This window comes from Mixophyes fleayi, chromosome 8, assembly GCF_038048845.1.
Source record: "Mixophyes fleayi isolate aMixFle1 chromosome 8, aMixFle1.hap1, whole genome shotgun sequence".
Lineage (NCBI taxonomy): Eukaryota > Metazoa > Chordata > Amphibia > Anura > Limnodynastidae > Mixophyes > Mixophyes fleayi.
Window position 1 is genome coordinate 46065163 of NC_134409.1, and position 19971 is coordinate 46085133.

At 39.0% G+C, this 19971-nt stretch overlaps 1 protein-coding gene across 2 annotated transcripts in view; it reads right to left on the reverse strand.

Annotated features, from left to right (window-relative positions):
- Nucleotides 1-19193, reverse strand: part of NOS1AP (nitric oxide synthase 1 adaptor protein) — a 79891-nt gene extending 60698 nt beyond the window's left edge. Inside the window, exons 1-2 of one of the 2 annotated variants that reach the window (XM_075182500.1) lie at nucleotides 18910-19185; nucleotides 11842-11913 (exon numbers count right to left, since the gene is read on the reverse strand). In XM_075182500.1, the coding sequence (XP_075038601.1) occupies nucleotides 11842-11913; nucleotides 18910-19014 (177 nt within the window). In that variant the 5' untranslated portion in view covers nucleotides 19015-19185. Of the gene's footprint in view, nucleotides 1-11841; nucleotides 11914-18909 lie in introns of both variants that reach the window. The other variant, XM_075182503.1, reaches the window with a different exon arrangement.
- Nucleotides 19194-19971: the final 778 nt, after the last annotated feature.

Below are 19971 nucleotides of genomic sequence, written 5' to 3' on the forward strand. Positions count from 1 at the left end.
GAGGCTAAGCCGCATAACTGAGCTGAAAGAGCTTCAGCAAGCGACAGGACATGCGCCCCGAGAGCTGGCTGCTCTCTTCTGGTACTATTTTCGACCAGGGGCGAGAGCCAGACCTCGGTACAGGGTCCCTGGAAGTAGTTTTAGCCGGGAGATTTAAAAGATAAATCGTCTCAAACAGAACAGCACCAGGGAGGAAAGTGGGCTGAGTCCCCCTCTCCCTGGCAGCTCGTGGACAGGGGGGGAAGCACAGCACACTCCTCCCTGCCACTAGCCTCTATATAAAAAGGTGTTAACCTCTCTGGGCTGATTCACGTGCAGCCTGCATGAATCAGCACAGATTGGTTAAAGGGACCGGAGAATCGATTACCTCCTGCTAAGCTAGTCTCCAAATACTGTATAAAAAGAGCGCTGGGTTGCATTTAAATGTATTATTGTTTCTTCTGACTTTTTGATCACTGGTACCTTAAACCAGTGCGAACTGTCCTTGTCAGGACACTTGAGCTAAATAAACATAACTTGCTTCAAGACCTGCGCCCCCCTTCAGCGTTGCACCCTGGGCTGTCGCCCCTATCGCACAGCCCTAGTTACTGCCCTGTGGGAATGTATGTACTTTTGGCCACGCAGTGGAGGAAGACCATAGGGGTTAATTTGGAACCCAGTGAAGGAACAAATTACCTGATACAATTGGATTAAGGAAGAGCATCTATTAATTATCCCAGGACCTTTCTGGAGAATTATAGAGCTGTACATGCTATAATAATCGTGTATATCTGGTAGGAGTAATTGCATTACCCTGAGAGAGAACTCTTATGCTTTTACATCCAAGTTAATTCTTATGTTAAATTTTCAATGTTATAAAAGGTAATGCACCAGAAGCTATCTTCTCTTTTCCATTTCCACATTCTTTATGGTAATCTATAATCCACTGCATGACAACACAACTCAGTAATTGAAATTGGACTATACAGATAGAAATCTAGTGCAGGCATAAGAGGGTGATGGTCCTTGGATGATTTCTATTGGTGGAATATTCTAGATTTGGAATTCTGGATTCTTCACCTTTTAATTTTTCATGCACCTAGGGTGTTTTTTATATTCTAAACTTACTGCTTTATGTTCATGTTTTTTTGCTTTGAGTACAATGAATGAATATTGAACATTTAAAAGTTTCACATCAAGAACAACTGGAATTGAGGACAATTTGAGATTTACGCTTGGAACCAATTCCTGATAAGTACAGAACAGTTTCGATTGAAAATTCCATATTTGTATATTGTGTTTGGGTCATCACATGTACATTTTGTATCAAGTTTATGGTGTGGTGACACGGTTTGTTCAAGTGAGACAGCACACATTCCAGTGCGCTTGTGACTGTTATTTTTTATTTTTAAAATATTTCACAATTGTTTTAGAGACTCTGTTAATTTACTAATGATTAGCAACCATGCCATGAAACAGGAAATTTAAATGTTAAGTACTCTTCTATATTGATGATTTTAATGTGGAAAGAAACTTCGTAAAACAACAAAAAAAGAGGGTAGGTTTAGTATGTCAACCACTATATGCTAAAGGCATAAAAGACCATAATGTTTTTAAATTATGAGTGAATGTTGTAAAAATATATATTTTATATATACACACACACTCATTAATAAATATATATATATTTACACATATATATATATATATATATATATATATACACACACACACTGGTAGCAGGACAGCTATAAGAATCAATATGTTGGTACATTAAAGTCAAATGTATTTCCTGAGCTTTAAAAATAAATTTGTGCCCCATATATAATGGTAAACACAGTAAACTGTACAATCGGTTCATATGGCTGCTTATGGCAAATAGGATCATGATTTACTATAAAAGGGAGAATGCAGCCGATACGTTCAGTCCCTGAACTGCAGGTTGCACTGAAATGTAATTCATCCACTAAACACAGATACCATGTTCCCTTCGAGAAAAACATTACATTTTCATAAGTTAGTAAGCAACACCCAGTTTAAATCTGTACTAAAGCGTTTCTCCTCTAACTTCTAGTGTTTTGTGACAGCATAATGATCGCCATCATTTACCGGTCACCGGTCATTTTTAAATGCAGATTGACCAATCCTGCACATCCCATTTACATTTATTTTATTTCAATCTATAACATTTAATATGATTTGGCAGTGTCCTATGCAAGCTAAGTAATAGGTAGGTAATGGATGGTCCAAGAACCTATATTTTCTGTTCTACAAGCTAATTACTAATCATATAAACCTGCAAATATGTGTTTGTGAATTTATTCATATTATTAGCTTGGGGAGGCTCATCTGAACGCTGTGTCCAGCCATGGGTTAAAACCTAAAAAAGGGGATGCTAAATAAATGTATGTCTTTGACTGTGTTAAAAGCTTCTAATCGCCCCAGGAGGTGTTTATGGCTAGAGAACTGGGGGGGGGGGGGGGGGGGTCAATGGTTTCAGATGAGTGCCCAATAACAATTTATGGCATGGGTCACAAGAGTTGAGGCCTTTGAAATCTCTCTTTAAGGTTACATCAATAATGTCTGGAGGCGCAGACAGAGTAGCTGGGATAAGTGTGAATGAAGGGAAATAAAAACACATTATATTTGAGAAAAAAAATAATGTGATATTTTCCTACAGGAGTCATGTTTGTGTGCAAATGAAAAGAAACGTATGACCAGTTTTGTGAAGGTAAATTAATTGTTGTAGGACATTCTGGTGAGAAGTTAGGTCAGGGTGAAGAAAACCCGACTTGAACGGTATTTTCAGAGGTAGAACTAATTTGCATTTACACAGACTTTCTAGTTCTGACATCACAGTGGAAGGAGGCTGTGGGTACCTGCAGCATATTTAAAAATGTCCTGGGACGCTAAAACTTTGTTCACTTTTTAGGCGTTAATATCAAAATTGACCCTAGTCTCTCTCTGAATGTGTATGTTAGAGAATTTTGACTGTAAGCTCCAATGGGACAGGGGCTGATGATTAATATCAAATATTGATGTGTCTCCTTATTCCGGTTCTTCCAGCAAACAAACATGATAATTTGTAAGATTAGAATTTTTGTGTTTGTCAGTTGAATTTTAAAAGACATTATAGTATTAAATCTTTGTATGTCATTGTGTTAATTGTTTTTATCTTAAGCATTGTGGATTTATTTGCCACATTACATTACACTCCTAAGCACGGTAGCTTAGTGGTTAGCACTTCTGCCTCACAGAACCAGGGTCATAAGTTCGATTCCCAACCATGGCCTTATCGGTGTGGAGTTTGTATGTTCTCCCCATGTTTACGTGGGTTTCCTCCCACACTCCAAAAACTATAGTGGTAGGTTAATTGGCCGCTATCAAATTGGCCCTAGTCTCTCTCGGTCTGTGTGTGTACGTTAGGGGATTGTAAGCTTCTATGGGGCAGGGACTGATGTGAAGGCGTTCTCTATACAGCGCTGCTGCACTAGCGGAGCTATATACATTGATGATGATGAGCAAGTTCAGGTCCCTGTTCTTACGAATTCACATGTCAGACTTAACTTGGTTTTAGAACGCTACACAATTGAAACAGGGCAGGTCATTTGGTTTATGAGAACTCTGGGTCAGGAGAGGTCATTTAATTTATTACACTGATGAAAGTAAATGATAGATTAGTTTAAAGGGAGCACCAAAGGATTCCTAATTAAGATTGTCGGCTCTTCACAAAAAACCTTGATGGTAGCATAACTGGTAAGGCAAAGTTAGTGTGTGGAATTTTTAGGGGAACTTTTAATCATTTTAAGTAGAACAGGTGGTTGTTTTTGATTAACCCTTTCTCTCCCACATCATGTAGGCTCAAGTGAGTGCTGGATCATGACAAGCAGAGATTCAATTTGGCGCATGGTGTTTCTCGAACCTCCACGCAAACACTTTGCGCTGTTAACAGCTGTAATCTCCGCTCATTTTTCCTCACACCTCTATGGGCAAATATTCCTACCATAATTGCCAACTAGGTGCGCAGCCCAACATCACGGTGATGTCAACACATCACAACACCAGCAACTGTATCTCCCACTAAAACGTAGAATACGAAAGAATATACTATAGAAGAATCAGTAGTGCGAGTAGCAGGCTCCGCTGTCATATATCCCAGTGAAAGGCAGAACTTCCTTATCAGAACAGCTTTTTACAGACATGTAAATGAAAAATAGATAATTAATAAGCAGATGTCAAAACAATAACTTACATTCATGAAGAATAAAAGTGGACTGTGTTTAATAGATTAGAAATTATATATTTTTTTTTTTATTTATTACACACTCATATCTGTGATCACATTACCCATTTATTAAACATATACAACCTATATTAAGAACAAATTTTTAATAGTTCTTGGTACAAAAGGTTAGATATACTATTGTAGTGTAAACACACATATAGACATAAATTAGGTCTATTCTTCAGGGCTTGAAAAGAATAAATAAAATAGAAATCTTCCATTTCTTAGCCGAGTAGATGTATTGCTCAGGAAACAAGGCGCCACAATATTCAAAAGAAAGTGTCTCTCATTTGAATTCTCTCCTTAATACTAGGAATAAAACAGGGGGTAGCAAGGGTTACTTGTATATGATTTATGTCCTCTTCCCAGTGTTTTCTCATGCAGAGCTCCGCTGTTTGAAGTGAAATATCCATTATATCGCAATTGTAATACCAGCCTGTGACCCGATGGACTGCCTATGCCACCCTGTCTGTTGCTGGGCTTACTTTGCCACCGTCCGCCCCTGTTTATCCCAAATACGCCCCTCCGGTTGCAGTAGAAGGAGCCTGCTGCCACCACTTGGCTCCTACACCAGCATCTAGAACCTCCTCCTTCTGGGTAACTCTCGCTGCTAGGGTACCCTCTTGCTGGTACACCTGGGCTGGTATACCTGACCTCTTGCCTTCAGATCAGGGTTGCTGTGGATGGCTCCCCCCTGGCCAGAGCTGCAGGTAGCCGGCAAAATGTTGGCACTGGAATGCTGGGTCCACCTCAGATCAAGCAGAGAACGGATTAGATTTGGGTCTGACCTGTAGGTCACAGGAATTTACAGCAGGGTAAGTAGTTGTCAATGCAGGTTCTTGAAGGAAAAGATTCTTTATTAGCTCAAGTAGTCCTATCAAGGACAGTTCACACGCCCGTCTGTGGTACTAGCAATCTTTCCAGAAGTATAGATGGTACAAGAATGATACATTACATACTCAAACAGCTCACTTTTCCAACAGTTCTGAGATAACTCCTGGCAGAGGGTAAGCCAGCACCTTGATCCAAGATGGTTCCACAACATCTGAGCTATTTTTAGTATCAAAATACTATGTTCCCCCAAACAGATTAAAATGTAATGCATACTTAAAATTTACACTTATCTGTGATATCATGCATCCTGTTTTAGACACTGAGGAAATCTAACAGCACGTCTAATTAAACCTTCCTGTGCCTTCAGGTGTGTTGGACACATATCAAAGGTCTAATTAACATGAGTCCTCTCTTCTGTCAATTGCAGAATAAACATTTCCTCCACTCTTTAGCTAATCTGGGAATTTCCAAAGAAAAGTTACAAAACATCAAAACAAATCATTTCCCTACATAACACATCCCAATATAACACATTATGTGCATTTGCAATTATACATTGGTGCCAGCCCCAAATAAGTTATTTATAAGTAATCTAGCCACATAGACCAAATCCTGGAGATCCTTTTGTCAGTCACAAAAATAAACAAGCAGCGAGACCACACACTTTCTTATCTGGACAGTTGCTACTTTCTTCATAGGGTTCAATGTTACCTATCCGAATATTATATTGAGCACAGCCACCTTGACAAGGCAGGTAATGGAGCAGGATATCTATATCAGGTGCTGTGTATTACCGAGCTGAATCCTATACATGAAGTAACTGTACTAAATGTACTTGAGCACACAGAATAAAATCATGCAGTTGTGAGCAGGGCACCTACAGTACACACCAGGGTTTTCATACGGGTTACCCATTGGTAGAGAGCAGCGATATTAAAAGGTAAAGCGTATTACATTGTCAACTTAATTATTGCAGTGCTTTGAAAACAGTGGCTATGAAGATTGGTAGGGAGGGGGGGGGGGTAGTATAGACTGGAGGAAACTGGAGTAATGCTAAGGGTAAGTATTGAGGTTAAACCAGTTTATCATGCACATTCAGTCCACAGCGTCATTGTTCGTTTTCTCTATGTTCCTGTCACTATGTTCTCAGTTATCAAGCTTAGTCCTGCTATGTATACAGAAGTGCCAACAGCTTCTTATGACAAAGCAAGCAATGGTTATGAAGCTTAGTGTTTATGCAGCAAACCACAGAAGGGTTAAATAAACCAAAGTAAAAGGACAGGAAAGAGAAAGATCTCTTGACTGGCGCTATGAGGGCACAGCACAGGTTGTCATGGAAACCACTGTATTTATCAGCTATATTGAAAATACCAACTCTGTACACACATCTCTCACGCTACAACACCCGACACCCTTTAAACTGCACACAAGAAAAAGATGGGTAAGAACACCATTTCCCTCAAGAGAAAGGCCCACATGTATCGGTGCTAAAACATGCTCATGGCACCATACAAAAATATATAAACATGCTGTAATATGTACAACACTATAAATAGGTTGGTTCTAGACCAGCAACCTCGAGTTCATCAGCTGATTTTTTTTCTATACCTACATATATTGTTTTCAGTCCATATTTATACCTTGTCCCTAACTTGTGCCCAGGTTTAGGGCAGCACTGTACCATTGTGGTTAGCATTGCTGCCTCACAGCACTGGGGATACAAGTTTAATTCTGACCAGGGCCTTATCTATGTTCAAGGTTATATGCTCTCTCCCCTCAAGTTTGTGTAGTCTTCCTCTGGGTGCTCAGATTCACTCCCACACTCCAAAGCTCTGATTAAATCCACCCTATTGTGTACATCAGTGTAGTAGGGGTATAGATTGAAAGACCCACAACGGGACAGGAACAGTTGTATATGATTACTAAAGGTGTATTATGCAGCTACTATATGAATAGCTGTTACTATTTTTTGTAATATATGTTTTCTACAGCCATATCTTATGTGCAAGTGTAGCCATATTTTAATTGGAAAACAAGTATACTTGTTTTTAAAGCCAATTTGAATTGATCGCCAAGAACTGCAATATTAAATCGAATGCAACGTCTGGACTTCCAAAATGTTGTTTAAGCCTATTGCCTATTGTACAATAGTAATTACTCTATTATATGTTTTGGGCATTGTAATTTAGTTTATATGTGCCTGAAGTGTACACTTCACATTTAAAATATGCACTTTGAAGCAGAGACTGTATAACCTTTTTTCAGCTCACGGTCCACTTTTTGGAAGTTATTTAACATTTAAATAATATGGTGACTCTTGAAACATATATGACTAGATCAGGGCTAGACAAAATCCCAGAAGAGGGGAGATCTAAAGGATATCCATTTGCTACCTATACTTAAATGTGTCCTAAAGACACATGTATAACCACCTCATTTTAAACACACCAATATCACATGTAAAATGTATATAGGTGTGTGAGAGATTATATGTCTATGAGAGTAGTGAGGATAAGCCTCCGACAGGACTGGCACATGACCAAATACAGCAACAAACAAGCAATATTATCAGGCAGCGATATACCTTTCAAAGGTTCATATGCTGTTTTAATGAATAGATGAGTTTACATGACCCCTGAAAATTAGTTACAGAAATAATACATGGTCTACAATGGATAGCACTCCAAATCTGCAGTTTCTAAGAATATATCTGCTCCAAACCAATTTTTAGAATAACTGGATAAATTATTTTCATATCCAACCTGCTACTGTACCTTTAAGATCTCATTTTTAAGAGCTGGGTGTCTGATTTTCAAGTGCTGAAGTAGAAACCCATATGACCTTTAAAAGCTGCCAAGGACTTTCATTCATTCACTGGATTCAGTTATTTGAATCAATCAGCATCATTTTCTTTTCTCTTGGCATACAGCCCTCAACAGACCCTGTAGCACAAGACTTTTTGAACAAGCAAATACATTAACTGGAGGAGAACTACCAAGTTTAATCCAATTTCTCCTCCCAGTGACCCTCTCCCCCCTAATGAACTCTGGTCAGTGAATTCCATGGCTTGCCCTCCCACACTCGAAAATTCCTCAGATTCCTTTGTAATACCGAAGCCTGGTACAAGTCTTTAACCTCCCACCTCGACTTATAACCTCACTTCTCTGCCCTCTTTCGACAATAGCCTCATCAACAATTTCAGTTTTCACCATTCTTTCTAAAATGCCAAAACTGTGCTAGAAACAACCAATTAAAACAAAGCTATAAAGCCCACACACAAGGAAAAAAGATGTAAGACTTTTCATGAGTTATACAAAGAAAGAGGCCACAATTCCCTGATTTCTAAAGCTAAAGACAGACCCAGTGGTAAACAGTTGTCTGGAAGCATCTACCAAACCAGATCCCCTTTTATACCTAAATCACATGTTAGAAAATATGTAAACATCTGCTGACCAGCGATAGCTTGTATCATACCTATTGGAGAAAATACTGTATAAAAAGGTATTTTATATTTATACATATTGTCTTTTAAAATGCAACACGTCTGTCAAAGGACACAATTTCTACAAAAAAGAAACAAAAAATATACACATTTTAAAAATGTACTAGTACTGCCACATGTGTGCCATAAATACATGTATGCAGATGCCATTACAAATACATGCCATAGTGTCTAGAATGTCCGGGAGACTCACAATTTCCGGGTAGGTCTTCCTAGTGAAGTGAACAGGATGGGAGCCTCCATGACACGATTCGAGGTGAATGGCGTCATTTTGGCCCCGCCCTACGACAAAACCGTCATATTGTCATGATGGAGGGGTTTAACGCAACCCACCCCCCTCCCTGAGGACAAAAACTCAATGTTGACAAGTATAAGTTAAGGAGAGCTAACTCGAACCCATTAGCTCTCTCCTTCACTTATAGGTTAACGCATAAGCAAACAAGATGGCACCCTGGATGGAACCAAACCCACGGCTCCAACACTAAGGCAGTAATGTTAACCAGTGTGCCACCCACACGATTAATATACTATGAAAGCAGAGTATGACCATGAAGAGACCATGTGATATAGCACATTTTTCAATCATATCTTTCACATCCTTGGGGTGAGGTATAAAAAAAAAACGAAAAAAAAAAAACACGACAATGACCAGGTGCGACAGGTGTAATTGAGAGAAATTATATATATATATATAATATATATATATATATATATATATATATATACACACACATACATATATACACATACATATACATACATATATACACACAGCATGTGGTGGGAATGGTACATTTGATGTTCAAATGCAGAGAGATGGGAGGATTAGTATCCAGTCTGTGCTGTAATCTTTCTGCTCCAAGCATATTTATCCCCATTCCTCCTCTATCTGTGTCTGTTTTACAATGTAAAACATCTAGCTGACTATTTCAAGCTGCAGAGTAACAGACTCTGCAAGTCAGATTAGTAGCAAACAGCCCCAAGAGACAGTGTCAGCAGCTTGCAGTGTTGGTTAGAGACAGCTGAGAGCACAGTATCTTGCTACTGTACTTTTATCCCCAGGAGAACTTGAACATTAAAATGCAAATCATAATACCATGTCAATGGATTTGGTTCATTTTAAACATTTTGCTGATTTTTGCTAGAATTATCTGTACTTTGAAACACTCAAAAAAAAAAAATTAAATAAATCTCAAAGTATGCACTATGTAAAAACATTTCTCTTGTGACATACCACTAAAGGATGACAAACCTTTGCCTTGTTACTGCATGAAAGGGGGAGTTGATTGCTTTGTAAAGCCAATCACAGCAGTATTTAGAAGAAAATAATAAATTAAATTGGTAGGGTTGTCCTAAAGTGGACGTAGATAGCACTTTGTAGTGATATTTCTACTGTGGCACCATGGGATTTTTATCACCAAACCTAGGATCATATTGATTTTCCAATAACAGTTCTAAGGACTGTACAGTTAGCATGCACCTTGAAATATGCTAGGAATATATGTAAAGCCGCACCATGGGTCAACAAATTACCTTTAACGTGTTTAAAGTGGACGTGCACTTTTGGACAACTTCGGTTTAATAAGTATACAAAATCTTTAACAAATTAGAATTTGCTCAACAAATCCTACACTGAAATGTTGTTCTCTGTGACATTTGTATTTTAAAACACAAACGCCATACCAGTTTTTGTTTTAATTCGACATGGTTTGTTTTGTTTTTTTAAATGATAACCTAACACTTTCTGCAGCTTTAAGTCCTTTGGTGTCAATAGGCACCAGCTTTTTACCCTGTTTGGTAGTGATTCTGGCTATCAGGCAGATTTGCTCCAGGTTGGTCAGATGACACTTGTCATTAACTCATCTGTCAGATAACTTGAGTCTCAAACAGAGCGAAATTGGGGTTTGACTGGGCCATTCATTGGACATTCACCTTTTTTGTTGTTTAGCCACTTCAATGTTAATTTGACTTTGTGCTTGCGATAGTTGGCAAAATAAAATTGAACATTAAAAAAATGACTCTGAATTTAATGGATTTTCATTACAAATATCACATAGAAGTGTAAGGTGTGTTATTCAATGAAATGAGAGAATTGGTCAAGTGTTTGAATACGGTTGTAAGACACTTTATCCTCCGTCCAAACCCATCCCATTATGTAAAGTTACAACGCAGATTGTACCAAGGCTACCTTACCTTGAAGCGTTATCATCAACATTTATATAGCGCCAGAATATTCCACCACGTTTTACAATCGGGAACAAACAGTAATAAAACAGACAAATATATAAGAGGGGCACTGCTCTCAAGCTTTCAGTCTACAGGAGTTCAATGAAACAATAAAAATCAGAGTCTGCAAGTAGCATCTAAAACAGGCCTGTCCAACCTGCGGCCCTCCAGATGTTGTGAAACTACGAGTCCCAGCATGCCCTTCCAGCTATCAACAGGTTGTATACTGGCAAAGCATGCTGGGGCTTGTAGTTTCACAACACCTGGAGGGCCGCAGGTTGGACAGGCATGATCTAAAATAAGCTCCAGGTAACAGGTAAAATCCCAGAGCACCCACATATTTGCTACAAGGAATGGGACTGGTTATATGAATAGGAGGCCTTGTCATTCGAATAGAGATGAAAGTTTTTCCCTTTTGTCATTTGTTATAGCAGATATATTTTTTATTTTCTACTATATTTGGACTTTTTTCTCTCACCACTGTATTAGACCCAGTATATCATAATCCTGACTTACCAGCCTATTAATATCCATAATTAGTAGCCAGGACAGGACAAATTCCAGGTGAAATATAGCCCCAAAATTTGAGTCATGGGCATAATTGGTATATTCTAGCAAATACGAGTTAGATCTGTAAAGAAGATTCTAATCTGAAATCAGTCACCTGCTTTGGTTTTCATCAGTTGTTTACCAACTTTGATCTATACTAATGCCAAATGTTTATTTTTCAGATATTACAGCTTCAGGTCCAGGGAGTTAAAAAAAATAAACAAACAAAAAAAAAAAAAAAAACACACGACAAGCATACAAGCTAATTGAATTTGCAAAAGTCTTTAAAATTCATCACGGTACCATAATTTGGAAACATACTAAGCAAATGGTGTCATTTGTCCTTCATGGACACAGTTTACAAGCCTATATGTAATAACTTGTTTTACATTACAAAGAAGGAAGGCAGTTACAGGCGTTTCCCCATAGCAATATATAATGCAGACCGCAAAAACATGTAACATACCCGTATTCGTCTCATGGCTGCTACAATCTCCACTCTGCTGTTAGGACGAGGAACATCCAAGCTTCCAATATACTGCAAGACAAAGACAGACTTTATATTACTTCTAATGTGTGAACGGTACACTATTCTGACTTAACAAGTGAACGTCTGTTTTTTCAGTGATATGAACACACGCTGACTTTCCTATTGTTCCACAAAGCTAGTGAAGGGTTTACAGTTAACTTGGCTCATACAGCAGAAATACAAGAAATATCAGTAGCCAATAGAGCACAAGAAGGGCACAATACTTCTCAGCATACTGCTACATTAGTAGTATCTACAGAAGAACTGCCGCAGTACAAGGAAATTCCATAATCTAAATGCTACAAGGTCGTACAAGGGAACAATTTCCAAATTTGGCTACCTCATTTGGTTCACTGATTGGGGTCTAGTGCATGACCAATCTTCATCTTCCGCTACTATTAGTTTTGTGTAATACACCCACAAATAGACCATTATTCCCTAATATAGACACACACACACACACACACACACACACACACAGACACACAGAGACTAGGGTCAATTTTGATAGCAGCCAATAAACCTACTAGTATGTTTTTTGGAGTGTGGGAGGAAAAAGGAGCACCCGGAGGAAACCCACGCAAACACAGGGAGAACATACAAACTCCACACAGATAAGTCCATGGTCGGGAATCGAACTCATGACCCCAGCACTGTGAGGCAGAAGTGCTAGGCCACTGTGCTGCACCTACATGATTTCTATTCAGATATGTGCTCTTCATCTCTCATAACAATATGCTGAAATAATCGCGACTCCACACATGCGCCTACGCTGCTGGCCGTGAGTGCGTACACACTTCCACATTTGCCCAACATCATTGACTGCGATTTGAAGGAAGTTTATAAAACCAAATGATACAATGTTCTTTGGTAAAGATAAAACCGGATTGTGGGAGGGTATACACTAATGCAATATATTACCAAACGGTCGATAATTGGATGAAAAACTTGTAGTGTATACCCAGCTTTACTCTGATAGTATTTTATTGTTTTACTACATAGAGCCTTACGCAGTTTATAGATAAAAAAAAAATAAAAAATATATAAATTGTTGTTTTTTTTTTTTTTTAGATAAATAAATTCTATGGAATTCCCCCTTCATCCATGAGAGAAAGCACTAAATTCCACATGCCCTTTAATGACCATGCTATTTCAGGGACTCTTCCTTCACACCTCACAGCAGGAGAGCTGTGGAGGTATAGAGGAAGACTTCCCAGGGGCACTCTACACTGACAACCAGAAGCACCTTGCTACCCCCCCTCCCCACAAGCACTTGTAGAATCCAAGGAGTCTAAAGGGATTGTTGGGAGTCGGGACCATCAAAAACCTGATGCAAGTGGGAGCAAAGTTGTAAAATATAAAACTTATCACAAACGTTAAAATGACTAAAGCTGTGATATGTAGTTTACCATAACTGTAGAAGTCATACGACGTCTGGAAAACACAGCTTCTGTAGGGCCTTCACATGTGTTGCCATTTGATTATAATAAATGAACGTATTCACAGGGGGATGTGCCATGTGAGGTTGTTAAACTTGCGCTACAACCAGTATACCCAGTGAGCCAGGGCAGTTCAAAAATTACTTATTGCTAAGCATATTAGGGGGCTCCAATAATACAGGTGGCCTGACGGAGATCAGCGTATAAAAACGAAAATCAGCCAAAACCAGGAGAAGGTTACAGTGCAGTGTGTGGGAACACCGAAACCCCACCTTGATCACAGGCTTTATAATTGTTCTAAAGAGATTTTATTCAGATGAAAAAATCCATCATTCATTTATGAATCAGACCATGAAGGATTTAAAAGTAAGTCTCCTGCTGCCACTATAAGATGAGAGCATAAGAAATGTTCCCAGCCAACAATATACTAATAAAAAATACCACAGCCTCAGGCCTTGCTGCATACTAAACACAGAACACAGCCAAGCACTAGACAAAGCAGGATATTTCCTACAAGCAAGACGCAATGTTTCTTTTACCCAAGATTTACAGAGGACTATCTTTTACCAGCTTCCAGCTGGCCATAATAGATTTACTTTGCATGAAGTTTTGTTAAGTAATAAAAAAAAAAAAAAGCAAAAACAAACAAACATATGAACAAAAAAATAAATAAAGTTATTTTGGCATTCAAAGTGAAGCTGAAAGCAATCTAACTTTAGAGTGGCATAAATTTGGTGAAGGGTAAAAGATAATTGAATATCCTTTTGTGCAAGTGCATTTACACAGCCTATATAATGTTACGCATCCTAAACTTAGTTGTCGAACAAGAATAGCATTTGTCAGAGAAGCAAATATAAAACAAACTATGACAATACACAAGCTACAAAAGTCAGATGCCAAGATGGACAATGATGCCCCAGGGTCAACAATGTTAAAAGATTTCCACAAAAAGGGCCTTTACATAGGGGGCCACAAGGTAGAAGCAGTGGCCCTCGCCCCATGTTGCCAGGCAGTACTAGCATCATGTTATGGGGATATGTTCGAGTGGCAGGGATTCAAGTAAATATTGACCATGGGATGGATATTTATTAAATTATAATATTTCAGGTTTATTTGTATTACTTTGTTTTATAATTAGCACGACTCGGAAGAGGAAAGTGTGACTCACTAAAATGCCAATGCTCAGAAATGGCTGATTGGTAATCATATTCAGGTGCCTCCAATAATACAGGTGGACTGATTTAAAAGATCAGAGAAGGAAAACAAAAGCATCAAGTAATACTTTTTTAAGAAGGTATATACACTGCTTATATATTATATTACACTCCGTGTTGGAAGGGAGTATATGTCTGCTTTGTGTGGTCTAAGGTCTGACTGCGCAGCAAGATAAAACACTAATTAGAGTCTCCGACTACCGCAATATCCCAAAAAGAATCCCCAGCCTTTATCTAGTTAGAATAAAGGATTACAGATCATTATGAACCACAACAACACATGTATAAAGAACAACGTACAAGTAAGAAGGTGAAAGAACAATGAGACCAGCACCAAGTCAAACTGTACAATGGCCCATTGTATAATAGGTCAAGCAGGATATGAGGGACTTCCAATGACTCATGAGGTTAACCCAACGACTAGATCACCTCCTATTAATAGTAAGCACCCTTGTTTATGACAACACATGCAGTAAGTTCTTATTTATAATTTTACCCTACATCAGTTACTATAGAACCCTTAAACGAATATTTGCACTTATCAATAACTATCATATTTCCATCATTTAACTGGAATTATATTTTTCTCCATGTAACAGCTTGGCCAACACCAAAGATATGAATACAGTATGCCAGGGTTTCCCAAACCCAGTCCTCAGGGCTCCCCAACAGTGCAGGTTTTCTGGATCACATGTGACATAATTAGGACCACCTGTGGATCTGTTACAATGTGTCAGTCAGTAATGACTACACCTGTGCTCCAGCAAGGAGATATGGAAAACCTGCACTGTTAGGGAGCCCTGAGGACTGGGTTTGGGAAACCCTGCAGTATGCTATTGTGCTCAATACAATACTAGGAATACTAAGAATTAGCTCAAACCTCTACATATATTACAGACTGCAATACATGGTAAGAAATTTAAACTTTGCAGTCATCCAAATAAAACAAAATAATAAAAGGAGATGTAGACAAACACAAAGATAAAAAGGTGCTTGTTCTCTTGGTATTTCTCCTTTTCATTCTTCAAATGTATACATCATTTTATATTCTAAGCATAAAAATTCTGAAACTGGACTAATATAATAAATATATATATATTATCAAAGCTGCAAACAGGCTTTAAAGTTTTAAGCACTTCAAAATATTATTAGTAGGAGGACAAAGATCAGCCTAATAGATTCTGTGAAACAAGTGTACTGCAAGTTCCCAGATTGTGGAGTTTAAAAACCACCCAAATCTCTGCCTTGTTTCAACTGTTTATCTACAGTCAGCCACAGAAAAAAGTTGTAGCTCAACTGAAAAAAAAAAAAAAAAAAAAAAAGGATTTGTAGCAGTCAATTAAACCAAACCAAGTTAAATCACCTATTAAAAGTGATACCGTGGTTTAGTGCACATGTCAAAGATACATCTTGTGATAATCTATGTTAAGCTGGCCACATATTCTGTTGTATTAATAGAGATATTGGGCAATAGACATGATATTGCAATGTATGTAGACCCAAAAGGAGCCCGATACCCTATCACAATTAGTAGGAAAATTACCACTATCCGTCTGTGAGTCATCTCAAAATACATTAACAGGTCCCATTAAAGGCAGCAAAGATATGGCTGGTCAGTCCATGCACCCCGGTGTTGGGATCTTCTCCAAGTGGGCCATTACATGGGTAGCCAAATTGTATACAGATCCTGAAGCCACATATGGGCAGAGCATAATGACCACCACAGTCCAATGCCCACCATATAGGTGTACGTACACACAAATTCAATGTACCCAGCATAACAACTGCACGCCTACCATATGCAATCAACATCCACCACATAATGCACTGTAAAACAGCCTTCTGCAGCCCTATTTCCCACTACAGTCCTATGCCCATAATAAGTGCGATAACCACCACAGTCCTATGCTCAACTCTTCTGCACTGGTGATAGATGTATACCCATAAAAAATAAAATACCCTTTCCCAACATGTTTCTCTAAATTCTCCTTCTTTCAGTGGTGGTTAGTGATCCACGAGTGATAAGAGGGAGGAGAAACGCCATGCTAGAATGGCTAGCCCAGTGTCGGCTAACCTGCGACACTCCAGGTGTTGTGAAACTACAAGTCCCAGCATGCTTTGCCAATATATAGCAGCTTATTGCTGGAAGGGTATGCTGGGACTTGTAGTTTCACAACACCTGGAGTGTCGCAGGTTAGCCGACACTGGGCTAGCCAATGGATAGAAAGCCAATGACATTCCTAAAGTTGTGGCGGTTCATCCCAGTAAAATAGTTACTGATTTCATGTAGTGCAGCCAAAGCAGAAGTGTCATATTGTAGATTGTACGCTCCCTTGAGCAGGGCCTTCTCTCCTCCTGTTTCCTACACCTTCAACTCTGCTCTCCAGCTACCTTTCCCCCCACCCCTCTGGGGGGTCTCCCCGTCATCCACGCCCTCCCTCTTGGGCTCCGGCGCCTGCTGGTCTTCCCTCCCCCCTCTCTCTAGCTGCGCTTTGAGCTTACTGAGTTACTGTACCGTGCTGTCCCACCTTGTATTGTACTTGTTTGTCCCTGTACGGCGCTACGGACACTGAGTGGCGCCTTATAAATAAAAATTCATAATAATAATAATAATAATAATAATATCTAAGCCCACTTGTGATACAGTAACAGCACAAGGCCTAAACTTCAGGAGACACTTGGGTTCCTTTTGGTGTGCTGTGCTATCGCTAATTTTGCCTGCTAGTAAAAAAAAATTTAAAAAAATGAACAGTGCTGGGCCTCTACTTGAAAACTTACAAGAGAAAAGGATACACATAAAGGAAACTTATTGTTAATGGCTTGGAGCTGTGACTGGCCTGTGTTCTGTGCTTTCCATACAGGTACATGCAATGGGAACATAGGGTGAGTGGAGACTGATGCCTATGAGTAAAACATACACCCCCCCCCCCCCCAGATATTCATGCTGCTTATTAGATTATATAAGCTCACCATTTGCCTACCTGTAAAAAACAAAAATAATAAATAAAAAAAGGACAATAGTAGCCTCCCTGTGCACAAGACAATAAAGTGTCAGTGGTGTAAATAATGGTATATTTGAGTATCAACGTGTCAAGTTCAATGAAAAAGTTACCATCACAGTTAATAAGCATTTTGGGCAACACCAGTTTTTAGTGTGCGAGAAGTAGTGTGAGCAGACATTTGGGTGGCGGAGTGGAATTATGTGAGGCTGTGCAGCATCGCAGAACTTTGTATGTTTGTTTACACAGACTTTAAGTTGTGTATGGTAAGGAATAGGCAGTGAATGTAAAGATTGAAAGGGAGAAGCAGCACTGGAGTTGTGGAAATTACAGACTATGGACTGGATTCATTAAGGAACTTAAATTAAGAAGTTTCTTATTTTAGTCTCCTGGACAAATTCATGTTACAATTCAAGGGGTGAAAATTAGTTTTCTGTTTTGCACAGAAGTTAAATACTGACTTTTTTCATGTAGCACAAAATATCAACTTCAAATTTCAGTGTACAAATAAGCCATCAAGCTTTTGTGTGCTACATGAAAAAACAGTCAGTATTTAACTTATGTGCAAAACAGAAAATTATTTTTCATCCCTTGCATTGTAACATGGTTTTGTCCAGGAGACTAAAATAAGAAACTTCTTAATTTAAGTTCCTTAATGAATCAGGCCCTATATATGGAACATTCAATATTGATGATTGGAGTGGTGTTATGTGCTCATAAGACGGCCGGCCAGCTTACGCAAATCAAATCAATACCATAATCTCTTTACATACAATGATGCGATTGCTGTCAGTGGCAAATAATTTAAAAGAAATTATAAATTTTGGATGATAGTCAGCCCATTGATTAGTACAATTCTACTTTAGTGTATGGAAGTGATTTCTAGAATAATTAACCACAATGAATCTGAATCTGGTAAGTGGAGTATATTTCCCTTGACCCTATAGACTATAAAAGCAATATACATTAATTCTCAAAGCATACATTGTATTCGACAGTACTGACTTTTATGCCATCCACTTATAAAATAACAGGGTGTTATTTTTATGTAGTGTCCAGTATCCTACTTTATAATAAAGGACGGATCTCTCACCCCAACAGACACGAGGACGGGGCATCCCTTACCCCCCAAAAGTATTGCACACCTCTACCCGCAACATAGAGTGACCATCTCTTGCCCCAACATACAGAAGATAGTGGTATATGTAGGGACTGTCACCTTGCACACAGAACATAACTACAAGGATCACAATGCACTATGTATCCCCGATATCCATAACCATGAGGCATCGATCGCCCAATACAGAAGTTGGGCTTAATAGCCACAACATAACGCCCATTAGTAGCTCTCACCTTGGCCTCGAAGCAAATCCCGTGCTGGAAAGCCTCCTCATTGTGCAGCGGGATCCGCAGGTCTTGCCCATCATCCACCAGGTTGTACCTGCTTTTAGCTGGCATTTTGTAGAGCCCGAGATTTCCTGACAGGTTCCCATCCAGGGAACACACACTGTGTCTCAGCGATCCCAAGGCTGGGGAGGGGGGCGGGAGGTTCCGAGGGAAGAGGAAGCACAGTCCTAGTGGTGGGAGGACGTTTTCCCACCGGTGCTGGGTTGGTGAGAGTGTGAGAACTTCCCACAGTGAGGGCTGGCGTGGAGGAGAGCGCAATGATAGACTAGGATCTAGTGATTGTTCCCACAGCTAGGCGTGACTGAGCGACATCGCCCGCCCCAATTCCTTCAACAGTAGGTATGGCAGGCCGGCCCCTCTGCCATGCATAACATTACAGGATCTTTATTTAGCTCATTGAAATGAATTAGCATTGGCAAATGGATCATCCTTCTAGTTAATGAAGGAAGAAACTTCCCCACATTGCATATATAATGCATTCTGCTGGTTTGGACTGCAGTGCTGTTAGGAAATACAGTATACAGTCATATAGGCTATAGATCTGTGGTGTGTATACCAGGGAGGTGGATCGCCTGGAGAGTCACGTCCTACTCATTTCTTTCCGGATAGTATATCTGAAAGTGACTAATGCAAACATGTCAAACAGGCACACTCCTAAAGCATTTAACCAGAGATATCTTATCTACTAAACCTAAGCGGGTATATTTTGAAAACAATTTATAGATACGATATCACTGGAGAGTGACCTTTGTTTTTTATTTATATATCCTATTTTATTATTTTCCATATTATTTTGTATATTATACTAGTACACTCAATTCATCGCCTTATTACCAAGGTTGTTTTCTTATATTATATTTTTTTTTTTTTGTAGTTTTGCAGGAAAAGCCACCTGGATTGTACAGACTAGATGGATCAGGCCACAGATGTGTACGATTTTAATTTTAGTCAACATCTTTTCATACATTTTTTCTATTGATTGATTTGTATACATAACATTTTGATAAA